This window comes from Rhincodon typus, chromosome 3, assembly GCF_021869965.1.
Source record: "Rhincodon typus isolate 14 chromosome 3, sRhiTyp1.1, whole genome shotgun sequence".
Taxonomy (NCBI): Eukaryota; Metazoa; Chordata; class Chondrichthyes; order Orectolobiformes; family Rhincodontidae; genus Rhincodon; species Rhincodon typus.
The window spans coordinates 33,295,759-33,309,222 of NC_063334.1; the positions used below are offsets into that span (position 1 = coordinate 33,295,759).

Below are 13,464 nucleotides of genomic sequence, written 5' to 3' on the forward strand. Positions count from 1 at the left end.
GACCTCCATAAGGAGGGCACCAGTGTTTAGGTTACCACAGCCTCCCCTTTTTGTTCCTGAGGCCTCAGCAGGCCCCACACCTATGCTCCCCCCACCACCAACCTTGTCCATGACTCCCACTTACCAGCTTCAAAATTACAACCAGACAGAAAGCGGCTCTTAAGTTGCCATGTGTCACGAATGGGTACGTTCAACTGGTGGACTTTATGGGACCCCTGCCTGTAAACCCACCAGCAACAGCCTGTAAAATTCTGTCCATGGTTATAATGCAACCTATTGTATCTCAGAACCAATGAGTGGAAAGAATGGCCCCTCTGCTCCATATTTACCCTCAACTATATCTGTTCTTGCTCTGTCGAACTGAGATTCAGCTACTTAACAATGAATGTCAGCAAACTTCCCTGCCAACCTGACTGAAGTTTAAAGGCTCATTTCTTCCTGGTAAATAGCCAGTGTAACATACAATCAAATTTTTACGTAAGTCAGCACTGTGGGATACATTATCCAACCAGCCATGTCAAATTTGACGAATATTTACTCAAAGATCTTAACTTTCAAACACAAAAGTCACAATCTGTGGGTCTGTGCAAACAATGATGCTGCTTTATTATTCTCGTGGCTCCAACTCTATAATTTTGTTTTGCATTTGACGTCTGTCTTTGAAGTAAATTCTATCCTTGCAAAGCAGACAAAAACTCATGCAGACTGGGTTCCCAACGGTGTCTGCAGATGGCATGGGCGGGCATTGTTGGGTCATAGACTCAACAGCTTCACAACTGGGATTTACATCATTGTCTTGCAGACAGCTGGAAAATTGTGAAGAGAATCTGTAGAGGGGGAGCTGGGTGGCTGAGTGGGTTTGTTCATTATTGTTTTTCCACTGAACTGGGAATGAGTCTGGCACTGAAATTGTCAGCAATGTCTCCTTTCATTTCCAGCTCTAAGGATCTCACTTGAACTGCATTTCAGAAGTCTCAATCCAGCTCCTTCAGCAGCAAGGTCCCATGGTTCAAACCCACCCTCAAATTACAGACAGTCAAAATCTTGGACCTTCCTACCGAACAGCACTGTGGACCAACCATCACCATGTATTGCAATGGTTAAGGATGCAGCATTGATGGGAATTAAATGTTGCTGTCTGGCAATGTCCACAAAGACTAAAATAAAATGCATGTCACTGGAAATCATAAGGAGTTTTTATTGAAAGCAAATCCACAGCACGTTATAAAATTAACTGTTGCTCAAAAAAATGGTTAAAAAAATCATTCCAACATTTTATTCATAGGCATGTAATATATCTTAAAATAATTTAACGTGTGAGAGGCACGAAGTTGGTACTTACAGAGCCACCTCAGAGATCTGCTCTTTGGTCAGATTGAGAGGATGATTGATGGCGGTGATTCCATATGCACTGGGATCTTCACCTTCCCCTAACCGATTCCGAAGAATAGCATTGTTCATGACATTCAGAAAGGCTCCGATGGCATGCCAGCCTTTGTTGTTGAACCAAATCTAAATTACACAACCAAGTGCCAGTGTGAAATATCACCATTAATGACATGGGTTTTCTGTAACTGCAGTATAAGTTGACCCTTTGCTTTACCTATGGTCCAGACTATGTGATAGCTTAGTTTCATGTGTACTAAAGCTTAATAGTCTATTCACTCATACATGATTTGATTTCTATTGTGCTCCTTTGCCCATTTTATTCCCTTTTCTGAAGTCAATGATCTTGATGTGTTGCAGTTCCATGGACTCCAGTCTGCTATAAGTGTTGCATTCAAGTGGCCACTCTGCATGCTTCAAGTTAACAGCCAAATGTAGTTAGATTATTTGGTATTTGCGGCATTGTCCAGTGAGCATGGCTAATGACGCTGGTTATAAAAAGTACAACAGTGCTCTCTATTACGCACATCAGTTGACTTCCTGAGCACAAAAACGTGTCCAATTAAAGTGAAACAATACCCAAATGTGTTTGTTCCGAATTCCAATGATGCCCTCTACCTCCATCTTCAAAAGCAAGGAATTATTAGATTGATTTGAATTGATTTACTATTGTCAGATGTACCCAGGTGCAGTGAAAAGTTTTGTTTTGTATGTAGTACAGGCAGATCATACCATACAAAGTGCATTAGGGTAATAGGACAGAGTGAGGAAAATACCATCTTACGTCTGCAGAGAGGGTGCAAAAAGAGCAAGATCAACATTAAATTTAAAATTTGAGATGTCTATTTGGTGGGGAAGAAGCTGCTCTTGAATCTGTTGGTATGTGTGTTTCAGCTTTTGTGTCAGAAAAGGTTGAAAGAGATCATAACAGATTGGGGAAGGATCATTGGATTTTACAATGCTCGGCACTTAAAGAGTTCCAAAAGCTTAAGTCTTACCTTTACATTATCTTTAGTGTCTAATCCTGACATAAATTTCAAGAGCTGGCTCATAAAGCGGTCAGAAGCACTTCCCTGGAGGATGAAAAGTTAACTTTAAACACATCTTAAATGTGTAAATAAATAAATTCAACCAGGTTTGCTTAACAATGGGAAACAGAAGTAAATGGCTGCTCATATCCAGAGTGACACATTGACACAACGCCAACGTCATGTGACTGTATACAGTAACAGCAGCTCTGGGCAGGGGTTACAAAGCTACTTATGATGGAGATCTGAATGACATTAAGAATCTCAGACGCAAAGGCTGATCAGCATCTGGTTCTGAGAAGACCCCAATTTGTGTAATTAAGTAGTCGATAAGGTTTAACATCCAATAAGGTTCCCTTCTTGAATTTAACACTTCTGGTAATAACAGTTTAGCCACAGGAATATTATTGAAAGAACAGGTAGCATTGACACAATCACACCATTTTAATTCCTCAATAATATAGATTTGGTAGTGTTGTCCTACACATTTCCCATATAGTTTTCCTCATTTCTCTTGTTAATAGCAGATGGGTGTCACTAGCAGAGCTTGATTTAATACCCATCCCTAATTGCACTTGAATAGGTGGTGATGAGCCACTTTCTTAAACCACTTCAATCCTGTGATGACATGCACAGTACTGGACAAGAGGGAGTTTCAGGAATTGGACACAATGATAATGAAGGAATGGTGATACAGCTCCAAGTGAATATGGTATGCAACTTGGAGGGAAACTTTCAGGTAATCGTGTTCCATCTTCAGCCTTTCTCTTCTGGGTGGCAGGTAGGAAAATTGCTTTACAGGAGAAATGTCAAGCGGCAGTGACATTTTAGAGTTAAACAAAGTAAACCAGGCAGTTATTTCTAATTTAACTCAGAATGTATGCATCAGTGATAAGGTTGAAGTTTTGACCATCTGTTGATGTCTTGAGATGGGAGTGATGGGCCTTCTTGAACTGTTTTCACATAACAGTCTCCTGACATGGCCAAGTAAACCACCTTTGCATCAGATCTCAGGGAAATGAGGGATGGGCAATAACCATTGGTCTTGCCAACGATGCCTACAGTCTGTGAATTAATAAAAGCATTGTGTTTGGTCCATACAGTTTGTACAATTGAGGTGAACTATACTACACTAATAGAGACACCAAGCAGTTTAGCTCTCCTCTCCGTTCCCAACTGTGAGTCTGTAGCGTGGAAGGAAGCAGAGAGAGAAGGCTGTGGTGACTTTGAGCAGGGATGGGGGGGATATTAACTCAGATAATATCAGATATCCTTTTTTTTCCCAAAGCACTTTCCAGGAAACTAAGGATCACATTACCAGGTAGCCTAGAACTTTGTTTCAGCAGACTAAAGACCAAGTAAAACTTAACTCAGAATTACATGACTGTTTGTAAGACTGGATTATGCTGATCAAACACTTTTGATTTGTTGTTTGCTTTTAACCAAACTGTACAAAACTATACCATGAAACTCAAAATTCCAGTACTGACCTGTGTCAATGCAAGTGCCTCTTTTAAATGGAGTACGGCTTGAGTGATTTCTTCCTGTGGTAGCAGCAACTGAGAGCTTTCTCCCCCAAGTGAAAATCCTCCATACCTAGAGAACAAGACAAAAAAAAAATCACTGGCTGGTTCTTTACTTGTAGCTGCAGAAGTAACTTTTGTTATAACAGGCTATAGGATCACCGTGCTACATGGCACAATATGATTCTGAAATTTCATCAGCTGGCACTCTGGGGAGACATTAGTATAGGTAGTTCTGCTATAATGTGTGTTTCATTAATGCAAATTAGCTGTAACGCAATTAATGAATAGTGGACGCTGTTTGGATAACAAACTTTCTGCTATACAGGTATAGCAATTTTCTATGGCGATTTCCCTATAATGTGATTTTATACAGCGCGAGGTCACACAAGGAAGCAACTATTGCGCTAAAGGGGAACTACTTGTATAGTGGCAATCTCACTGGATTAGAACCCATGAAACTCTGGAGATATGGGTTCAAATCTCACCACATCAGCTGGTAACTCTTAATTATGCTCCAAAATTGTTCAATAGCAATTAGGAATGGGAAACAAATCCTGGCCTTGCCGGTGATGTCCACTTCTGATGAAAGAATCAAAAACAAACTTTCCCAATAACCTTGTACTGGGGTAATTTTGATGATAGCACAGAATAGTTTCACCCAGTCCTTCTGTTAGTGCCATTTATTTTAATTTATTGACTGAGGCTTTCATTATTTTTGAATTTCAACTACTCAAACCTAAATTATTGCTTTCTTCTCTCAAGTATTTCATAAAACACATTGCAGAAGTGATGCATCTGGTCTGTATATTTTGATATATCTGTCCTGGACTGAGTTGACAATGATAATACACATAAGTACTTTCACAGACATCCTGTATAATGGCTTTTTGCACAGCCTGGTTTTAGGAGGAGTGAAAGTCAAGGCACATAAGGACACACTCATGTGAGTCCAATTATTACCATGCTACACGATTGGTTCAAAGTTGAATTTGCTTTAATCCCACAAAATTATTCTGTAAATTCTGAAAACAGTACCAGTTGAGAACCAAAATAATGTTAACGACTTATTAACATACCTGAATTCATTCACCCACATTTTGTTCTTTAAACTGTTGAAAGAAACCAAAAATAGAGAACTGAAACACTTGACAGATGAAGTCAAACACAAATTAAATGAGTAACACTCTCAACTGGAAACCCAGTTCCCTTCTTTTTGTCTTTATCTTATGTAACCCTTTCCAATGATATTATGTAGTTAACAACAATTCGAGCTTAAATGATGTTCAGATTACCTTCGCCCAATGATTTGTGCATAGGTTTTCACAAGGTAATCGGACACATTTCTGCCTGACAGGTTCTGGAGGATGTCTGTAGAATTCAACTTAATCTATAAAGGAGGAAAAAAATTGGTTATCTTTCCAAAAATGCTGATTCAATACATGCTCCTTTTTAGAGTGTCATATTTCACTTTCCTTTCTCACTTCATTTTAAACATAACAAAAGCCCTGATTCCAAAATTAAAACAAACTACTTGTTAAGGTGACCCTGTCATGGTAATGTCATTGCAGAAAAATCCAAAGGGCTAGGATTAATGTGCTAAAAACATGGACTCAAATCTCACCATGCTAAGTAAACTTGATAAATTTGGAATTAGAAATGCAATTTTCAGTAATAGCGACTATGAAACCATTGCTGATTGTCTCAAAAACCTCACGTGGTTCACTAATGTCCTTCGAAGAAGGAAATCTCTGTCCCAACTTAATATGGCCTAGTTGTGTCTCAGATCCATGACAGTGAGGTTGACACTCAATTGCCCTCCAAAATGGTCTATGATGCCAATATATTCAAGGGCAGCTAGGATTGGAAAATGAATGATAGTCTTGCCAGTGATGCCAATATCCCAATACAGAATAAAGAACAAAAAAGTACAAAATTAACATCTAGCATTTCTACAGCACAACCTTTCACAACCACTGGACATTTCAAAGGGTTTTACAGCAAATAAATGCTTTTTAAAAACATAGTCACTGATGTACATGGAGCCACTCTGTGCACAGCAAGATCCCACAAACAGTAATGTAGTAAAGACCAGATAATTTTTTTTTGGGGAGAGCGATGTTGATTGAGGGATAAATATTGTCCATGTCACTGTGGGATAATTCCATTGCTCTTTATAGAAATAGTGCCATGGGATATTTTATATCAATCTGAGAAGGCAGACAAGCCTTAAGTTGATATTTCATCCAAAAGGCAACACTACTAACAGTGCAGTCATTTCATCCATCCTTGCTAGCTGCAATTACATAAAAACGTCTAGGTGAGCATTCACATTGGTAATAATATTAGGTATGATTTTTGCACCAGCACATCAGTGCAACAAATCCAATGGCTGTTATGGACCAAACCAAATCCTCTCAAAATATATTAACAAGATAGCCTGGACCCTAAATTTTTCTTATTTTAAACGTAATAATGCGGCATGCATTCCCAATGCAATTCAATTGGTCAAGCTACTCGATTTTAAGCAAATACACTTTATTTTTACACTACAATTAAAATACAGGCAAAGTAAAAATAAAAGAATTGGCTTAACTGTATCTCTATCAAAATGCTTAACAAAATAATATGTATACAATATATATAAACTACTACTAATTAACTGTTCCAATATAGTATGCCATAAACATATCCTTGGCAAAGGCAAATTCAGTAAAATTGGTTTGTCTCACATGCAATTCTAGCAGCAGGAAGAGGGCCCCAGCTTTCAGTTGTAAAGAGAGAGGAACAAGAGCTTCCACATCCAGCTTCAAGATGCCAGCAACCGCAGAAGGCTAAAACTAAAAATCCTGGTTCTGTGCGAGCTTGACCACACCCAGCCAGGCTGCTTCTATTGTTCCAGCTTTTAAAAAACCCCAAGGCCTCACAAGCTGTTTACTTTACTGACTTTGAGCAGATCGCTCTGTCTTAGCCTTTCTTTATAAGAGAAACTAGGACAAAATATATCTTTTAAAGCCATTGTATCGTCACATGGCACAACTGATGCAAAATATTTCAGATTCCTTATTCAACACATGAAACAGCAAGACCTTGTGTTTTTAGTGACAGACTTTTCTTATTAAAATGTTCCTGTCCTTTTCATTAATATTACTTAAAATAACTCCATAGAGGCCAGTATCCTGCCACTAAGACATCCTCTATTTATATGTGGAGAATCCTTCTCACTGCTTCAGCTCCCAGAGTGAGCAGAAACTCTGACACTCCTGGTCTTATCTGTCAACCAGGGCTTCCTGATCGGACCAGATTAATGGCCCCAATCAGGGAACTCATATTCTATGAGGTCCACGTGGCTGATCTCATTACAACCAGTACATTATTCTGAATAGTTTAACTGTGCAAGTTCAGGCACTCTTGCCTGACCTAGTGACATCAAAATAATGTACAATAGGTGAAAATTAGCTGATTATTAGGGACTCTTCATTCGGAGACACATCATTAATTATATTTAAATGGAGCTGAGAGGTTTTTTGGTCATCAACTCAATCCCTGTGTTTCAATTACAATTGTTCTAAAAGCACCTGTCATGCATTCATCCATTACAATTTGTAAATAAAGTGGCTCATTCTCGGACCTGAGGAGGCGGAAGTCCACCAGCAGCTGCAGGGCAGTCAGGGAGCATCTTCTTTATAGTGTTATCACTACACCGACAGGATGGTGAAGGATTATCCATTGTCCAATTCCCTTTGAGAAAGACATCCATGACAGAATCCGAAACAGATGGCGTCATCCATTCCCCAGCTGCAGGCTCACAGGGATTATCTCTAAAATGAGTACAAACACAAGATACAACTATTAATCTTCATTTCCCATTCTTCAAGCATATAACGCTATTTAAGACAATCTCTTTGCAATGTTCTGACATAAATGACTTTATTATGGAAAACTGTGAGACAACACCCACTTGCTCTGTGACACTGCAACTTCAATGTAACAAAAATGTCCCAAGGCACATTACTGAACATACTTTGATACCAAACCCCACAATGAGATATGAGCAATGCCCAAAAGCTTTGTTGAAGATATATATTTAAAGCGATGTCTTAAAGGAGGAGATTGAGAGAGACATTTTGAGATTTAAGGAGAAGGAGCTTACAGTCTATGCAACTGAAGGCAATGATGCAATGAAAACACTAAAGAAAAGAATCTGAGCCTGTCCAGTCTTCCCTGACAAGCTTGTCCTTTCAAAGGGGCTTCAGGGCAGTCACAGTTTGCATTGGGATTTCAGACAGTAGTTCATTAAGCTGATTCCAGGGATGAAATGGTTGATTTATGAGGAAACATATGCACCAACTCCGAATACTTGGCTCAGGTTGACATACTTGGATAGGCTTCAGCGGAGATGGGACAACCGTCAGGGAATGAGATTCAATTGAATATCCCAGTTTTGTGTCCACTGATCTGCATGACAGCTCCTGTGAAATGATGGAATCACTTGCAATTGTTCTTCCCAGTTTGGGAGAGGACTAAGATTTAATTTGGAAGCTTTGTGTGGAATAATTTACACACAGACAGTAGATTGAATCACTCTGGGAAATACAACACAATGGCACAACAGGAATTTTGGCAATTAGAATGTGATTATTTATATAGGCAGACAGAGGAGAAGAATTCGCAGTGACTTCCTGTTACAAATCTCAGGGTCACTGGCATGAGGCTTCCTGATTACATTATTTATGCTCAGCAATGTCCGGAATCTAATACTAACATTAAAGCAAGATGATCCTGTCCTTGACAGGTTTCCTGACATGGTTCCGACTGAGCTCATGGAAAATTTTCTCTTTGAGCAAACGCTTTAGCTTCATAATCATAGGATCATAAGAAATAGGAGCAAGAATAGGTCATTTGGCCCATTGAACTGTCCCATCATTCGACAAGATCATTGCTGGTTTAAGTGTGCCCTTAACCCCATTTCCCTGCCTATCTTCCAGAACTCTTGACTCCCTTGAAAACAACAAATGCTGGAGATCATAGTGGGTCAGGCAGCTTCCATGGAGAGAGCATAAGCTAACATTTTGAGTCTAGATGACTCTCTCTCCATGGATGGCGCCTGACCCGCTGTGATCTCTAGCATTTGTTATTTTCAGTACAGATTCTAGCATCTGCAGTAATTTGCTCCCCCTTGACTCCCTCGTTATCAAAAATATGGGTAATGCAGACTCAAAAATATTCCATGAGCCAATTTCCACTGGTCTCTGCAGTGGAGAATTCCAAATACTAACAACCGTCTAAGAGAGGAAATGTCCCCTAATTTCTATCTAAAGTGGGAGATCCTTTTTTTTCAAAACTGTACTCAACCTCTAGACTCTCCTGAGATGAAACATGCCCCAGCAATTACCCTGCCAAGTTTCCTCAGAATCCTATGTGTTCAATATGCTGACCTCGTATTATTCCAAAATTTCCTGGCTTAATCTTCTCAGGTTTTCCTTATAAAACAATCATTTCATCCCAGGAATAAGCTTAGTGAACTACTTTCTGAGCTAGTTCTAATGAAAACTATGCACAATATTCTAGGTACAATCGTAATAATGTCCTGTAAAATGACAGCAAGATTTCCGCATTTTTATGCTCCAAATCTATTGCCATAAAGGTCAACATTACGTTTGCCTTCCTAATTACTTGCTGTATGTTGCATGCTAACCTTTTTTGTGATTCCTGCGCAAGGACACTAGGATCTTTCAGTACTTCAGCATTCTGCAGTATCTCTCCATTTAGATAATATTCTGCATTTCTATTCTTCTTGTTGAAGAATGGACAACCTCACATCTTCCCACATTATATCCATTTGCCAAATTTTGCCTATTTGCTCAACCTCTCTCAATTTCTATGCAGACTCTTTGTACCTTCCTAACAACTTAATTTCCTATCTGTCATTTTATCAGCAGGAAATTTGGTTGCAGTATGGTTCAGTCCTGTATCCAAGATATCTGACATAGATCATAAGTAGTTCAAACCCCATCACAGATCCCTGTAACACTGCACTTGTTACATTTTGTCAACTTGGAAATAATCTATTAATCCTGACTGTTACCTGTCAATTAGCCAATCATCTTCAGAGTACTCTAATGAATTTATCTAATACAATTTCCCTTTCACAAAATCATGTTAACTCTGTCTGTTATTAAGAATTTATATAGGTTCTGTACCTGCATCCTGAAAAATAGATGCTAGCAATTTCCCCATGACCAATACTTTTGTTGGTGTGTAGACTTCCAAAGTCTGTGCACAGCACTGAAATCAGAGATTAGTGTGCTAGCACGCCAATTGGCATATGTAGGACCTCAGAGCAACCTCAGAGCTATGCATGTGCATGCAGCTTAGAGAGAACGTTGCCCATGACATATGTTAAACAAACTGGTCTACCATTTCCTGCTTCTTGTTTCCTTTCTTACTTGAAAGAGACGTTACATCTATGATGTTCCAATCCATTGCAAGCTTAACAGAATCTAGGTAATTTTCATAAGACAGTAGGTTTCAAAGAATGCTCTGGTAGGAATGAGATTTAGTTGAAAATGACCGCAACATAGCATCTTCAATAACAGAGTCAAACACATATCTGCAATGGTTTATCAATAAATAGTATTCAGTACAGACACTCCCTCCACATGATGTCCATTATATCTGTTCAGGATGTGTTAAATCAAGATCTACAGTGTACTCACAGAATGGGGTTTCCTTTCATACACCGTGTGCCAAACCCTGGTTTATTAACAAGAGAGTCAAGCAGTTTTTCTGTGTTCTTGTTTCCAGGGGCATCATTACTGTGAAGAGGTTATACAGAAAGATTAATAATCTTGAATCAAGTTGTAGCAGCAGTTGACAAGATATCATCAAATTCTACCTTATTCTTTTTAAATGGTTGTCATGCCATTTCTTGAGACCCTTTTGTCAAGCCTCTTCCTTTGTTTGGTTGGTAGGAGGTCAGTTTTAAATATGCATGGATCATTATCAATGGTGCTTATATTGATTCTGTGCCTGCGGGTGCTGTGTCTACATTATTGACTTGGTCACTGTACTAATTCGGTTCATGTCTAATTAGCAGGAGAGGCAGTTTACATCCATGGCACTGGTGAAGCATCTTGTGTGCCTTCCTATAACCGGTAACAAATCCACCACGTTCCTGCAACTTTACTGCTCATTGTCCTTATTCTGTCGCTGAGGAATCTGACTTATAATACATTCTAACTCAAGGTGCTATAATGTTTTTATAATGGTATTTTAACTGCTGAAGGATCAGCTCACCTTCCACAGGCACCCTGTGCAGTGAGACCCACCAAGCAAGAAGCAGACGAAATAAAAAGGCTAAGATTTAAATTAAATTTTGCAAGGAGATGAGGAGCACAAGTGCCTTCCTAAGCCTCACAGGCTATGTCTGCACTCTGCTGCCTCACGATTTCCAGCTGGTTGGCTGAATGTAAATGAATCTCAGGAATTAAAACATCCCAGACTTTCAGTAAGTGTCAGGTAAGAAGTAGAGGGGTTGATGCCTGTGCATTCCTCCTGCCTGCCCAGTTAACTCTCCCCTCTAAGCCCACCTTACCAACCTGATCTTCTCTTGCAAATGCACAAATTCACAAAGTTCAATACAATTAGGTGATACAGATAGTCCAAAATGATAAATTGGGCAGATATCTGGCTGAATGTAAATGGTTACTGCATGGATTTAAGTGTTTTTAAACAGCACTGTGGAAAAGCATCCATGAGTAAACAAAGTTGGAACCACAAAGGAGAATTTAACTGCTCTCACAAATTTACAAATGGTATTTTGTTTGATGAGTCATTGTCCACCCTCAACACAGCCATCAATTATTTTCTAAATTGAGTGGCAGTGACCCTGGCAAGAGCTCCTCTTGGTCTCCCTCTAATGATCGCCTTGCTCTACTGTAATGAGTTGCAAACAGCGCACAATAGAAGACGTACCTAATGAAAGTATACTGCTCGTCATACATCCAGGGGTGCAGTTCTAAACTGGGATATTTTCCAAATGGAGGCACAATCAGACTGAACACCAGTGCAATACACACAAACACAGCAGGCAGCACAATCTGTAAAATAGGAAAGCAGACAGAATTCCTTCAGACTTGTACAAAAACCAGGTTGCATGATTATGCATTATTGAATCATATTGAATGGAGATTAATTGAATGGATTAATGCTGTAGGTTGTTATAAAGATTCCAGTTCCATTTACAGTGAGTCAGAAAGAGATCTTTCTACTTTAAATAAGGTCTCAATGAAAGCAGAACTTCTGGTAATGCAGAGGTGAATGGCATCTAACTAAGAGTGTTAAATGATTTTGTCCTGGTGTATATAAATGGCCTTGGACAGAGGGTAAAAGTGCAGCCGAGATTAATCAGGTTCTCACTCAAACTATGCCTCTACCCTGGCCTCATGCACCCTATAAATTGCATTCTAATTGTGAAAATCTGATGGAATTTAACAAGTGTACGAATGGAGCATCTGCAATTTGACAATCTCGATCTAATTCAATTGAACAACAGCATCAATATCACCTAAATTTCTTAATTCTATTCAAAGAAGCCAGAAAAGGTCATCAGTGTGAAAATTCTGAAATTTGAGGGTTGAGGCAGAAGTCGGCAAAAATAAAGTAGCTGATGTAGTGATCGGAACCAGGTGAATCTTATTGACTATGAGATCCTTGATTGGGGTTGTTAACCTGGGCCTATCAGGGAGCCCCAGCTGACAGATATAAACAGGAGATTCAGAGCCTCCTCAGTTTAGGGGACTGACTCCGAGCTGGCTAGCCAGAGCCAGTGTACTGTGCACAAGTAAATAAAGGGTGACTAGGTAATGGGATATCAGCCTCTGTGCAGTTACTTCAGCTGGGCAATGTTGAAAAGGGATTTACTCAGAAATGCTTGTAAGACTTACAAAGGTTTGCAATTTCAATTGCCCAGTTTGATACTCTCTGATATCAACTCATTTTCAGACTCGCCACTGTTATATATAACAAGCTTACCCAGTTCCTTTAGTCATACTCAGACCCAGTAAGTGCTCTGATCCCACTGTTCACAGTGATGCATTATGGCCCACTGTGTCTGTTCTGTCATCAGTTCCTATGACAATACAAGGCTCACCTGAGCAAAAATTCCTTTCCTGCTGCGTTTTGCATAAATCAGCCTCTTCGAAAATAGTGCCACAAATTGCTGCCGAAATAGATTCCAGCCTCTTACTGAGTAAGAGCCTTTCCCGTCCATTCCACTCAGAAAGTCCGTTTCGCGTGCCTCTGCAAACAAAACAATCATTTTTACTTGTTTTACACCTTTAACTGCACACTGTGGCCAAAATAAAATCATTCAAGTATGGGGGCTTATCATTCACCAAGTAACTTAATGATTCAACAGCACATTAACAAAATAAAGGGTATGTAAGTATATTTGATAAACAATCACATGCATGGTGCCTTTCACAGTCTCAGAACATATTAAAGTGCTTCACAACAGTGAGGTG

At 39.4% G+C, this 13,464-nt stretch overlaps 1 protein-coding gene across 1 annotated transcript in view; it reads right to left on the reverse strand.

The window, feature by feature from the left end:
- The window catches only part of LOC109913748 (phospholipid-transporting ATPase ABCA1), an 87,809-nt gene that overhangs the window by 25,024 nt on the left and 49,321 nt on the right, over nt 1–13,464 (reverse strand). The window contains exons 24-32 of the mRNA XM_048595338.1: nt 13,092–13,240; nt 11,915–12,039; nt 10,657–10,755; nt 7,569–7,758; nt 5,233–5,327; nt 5,017–5,049; nt 3,905–4,010; nt 2,385–2,459; nt 1,343–1,512 (exon numbers count right to left, since the gene is read on the reverse strand). Of these exons, the coding sequence (XP_048451295.1) occupies nt 1,343–1,512; nt 2,385–2,459; nt 3,905–4,010; nt 5,017–5,049; nt 5,233–5,327; nt 7,569–7,758; nt 10,657–10,755; nt 11,915–12,039; nt 13,092–13,240 (1,042 nt within the window). The remainder of the gene's footprint in view (nt 1–1,342; nt 1,513–2,384; nt 2,460–3,904; nt 4,011–5,016; nt 5,050–5,232; nt 5,328–7,568; nt 7,759–10,656; nt 10,756–11,914; nt 12,040–13,091; nt 13,241–13,464) is intronic.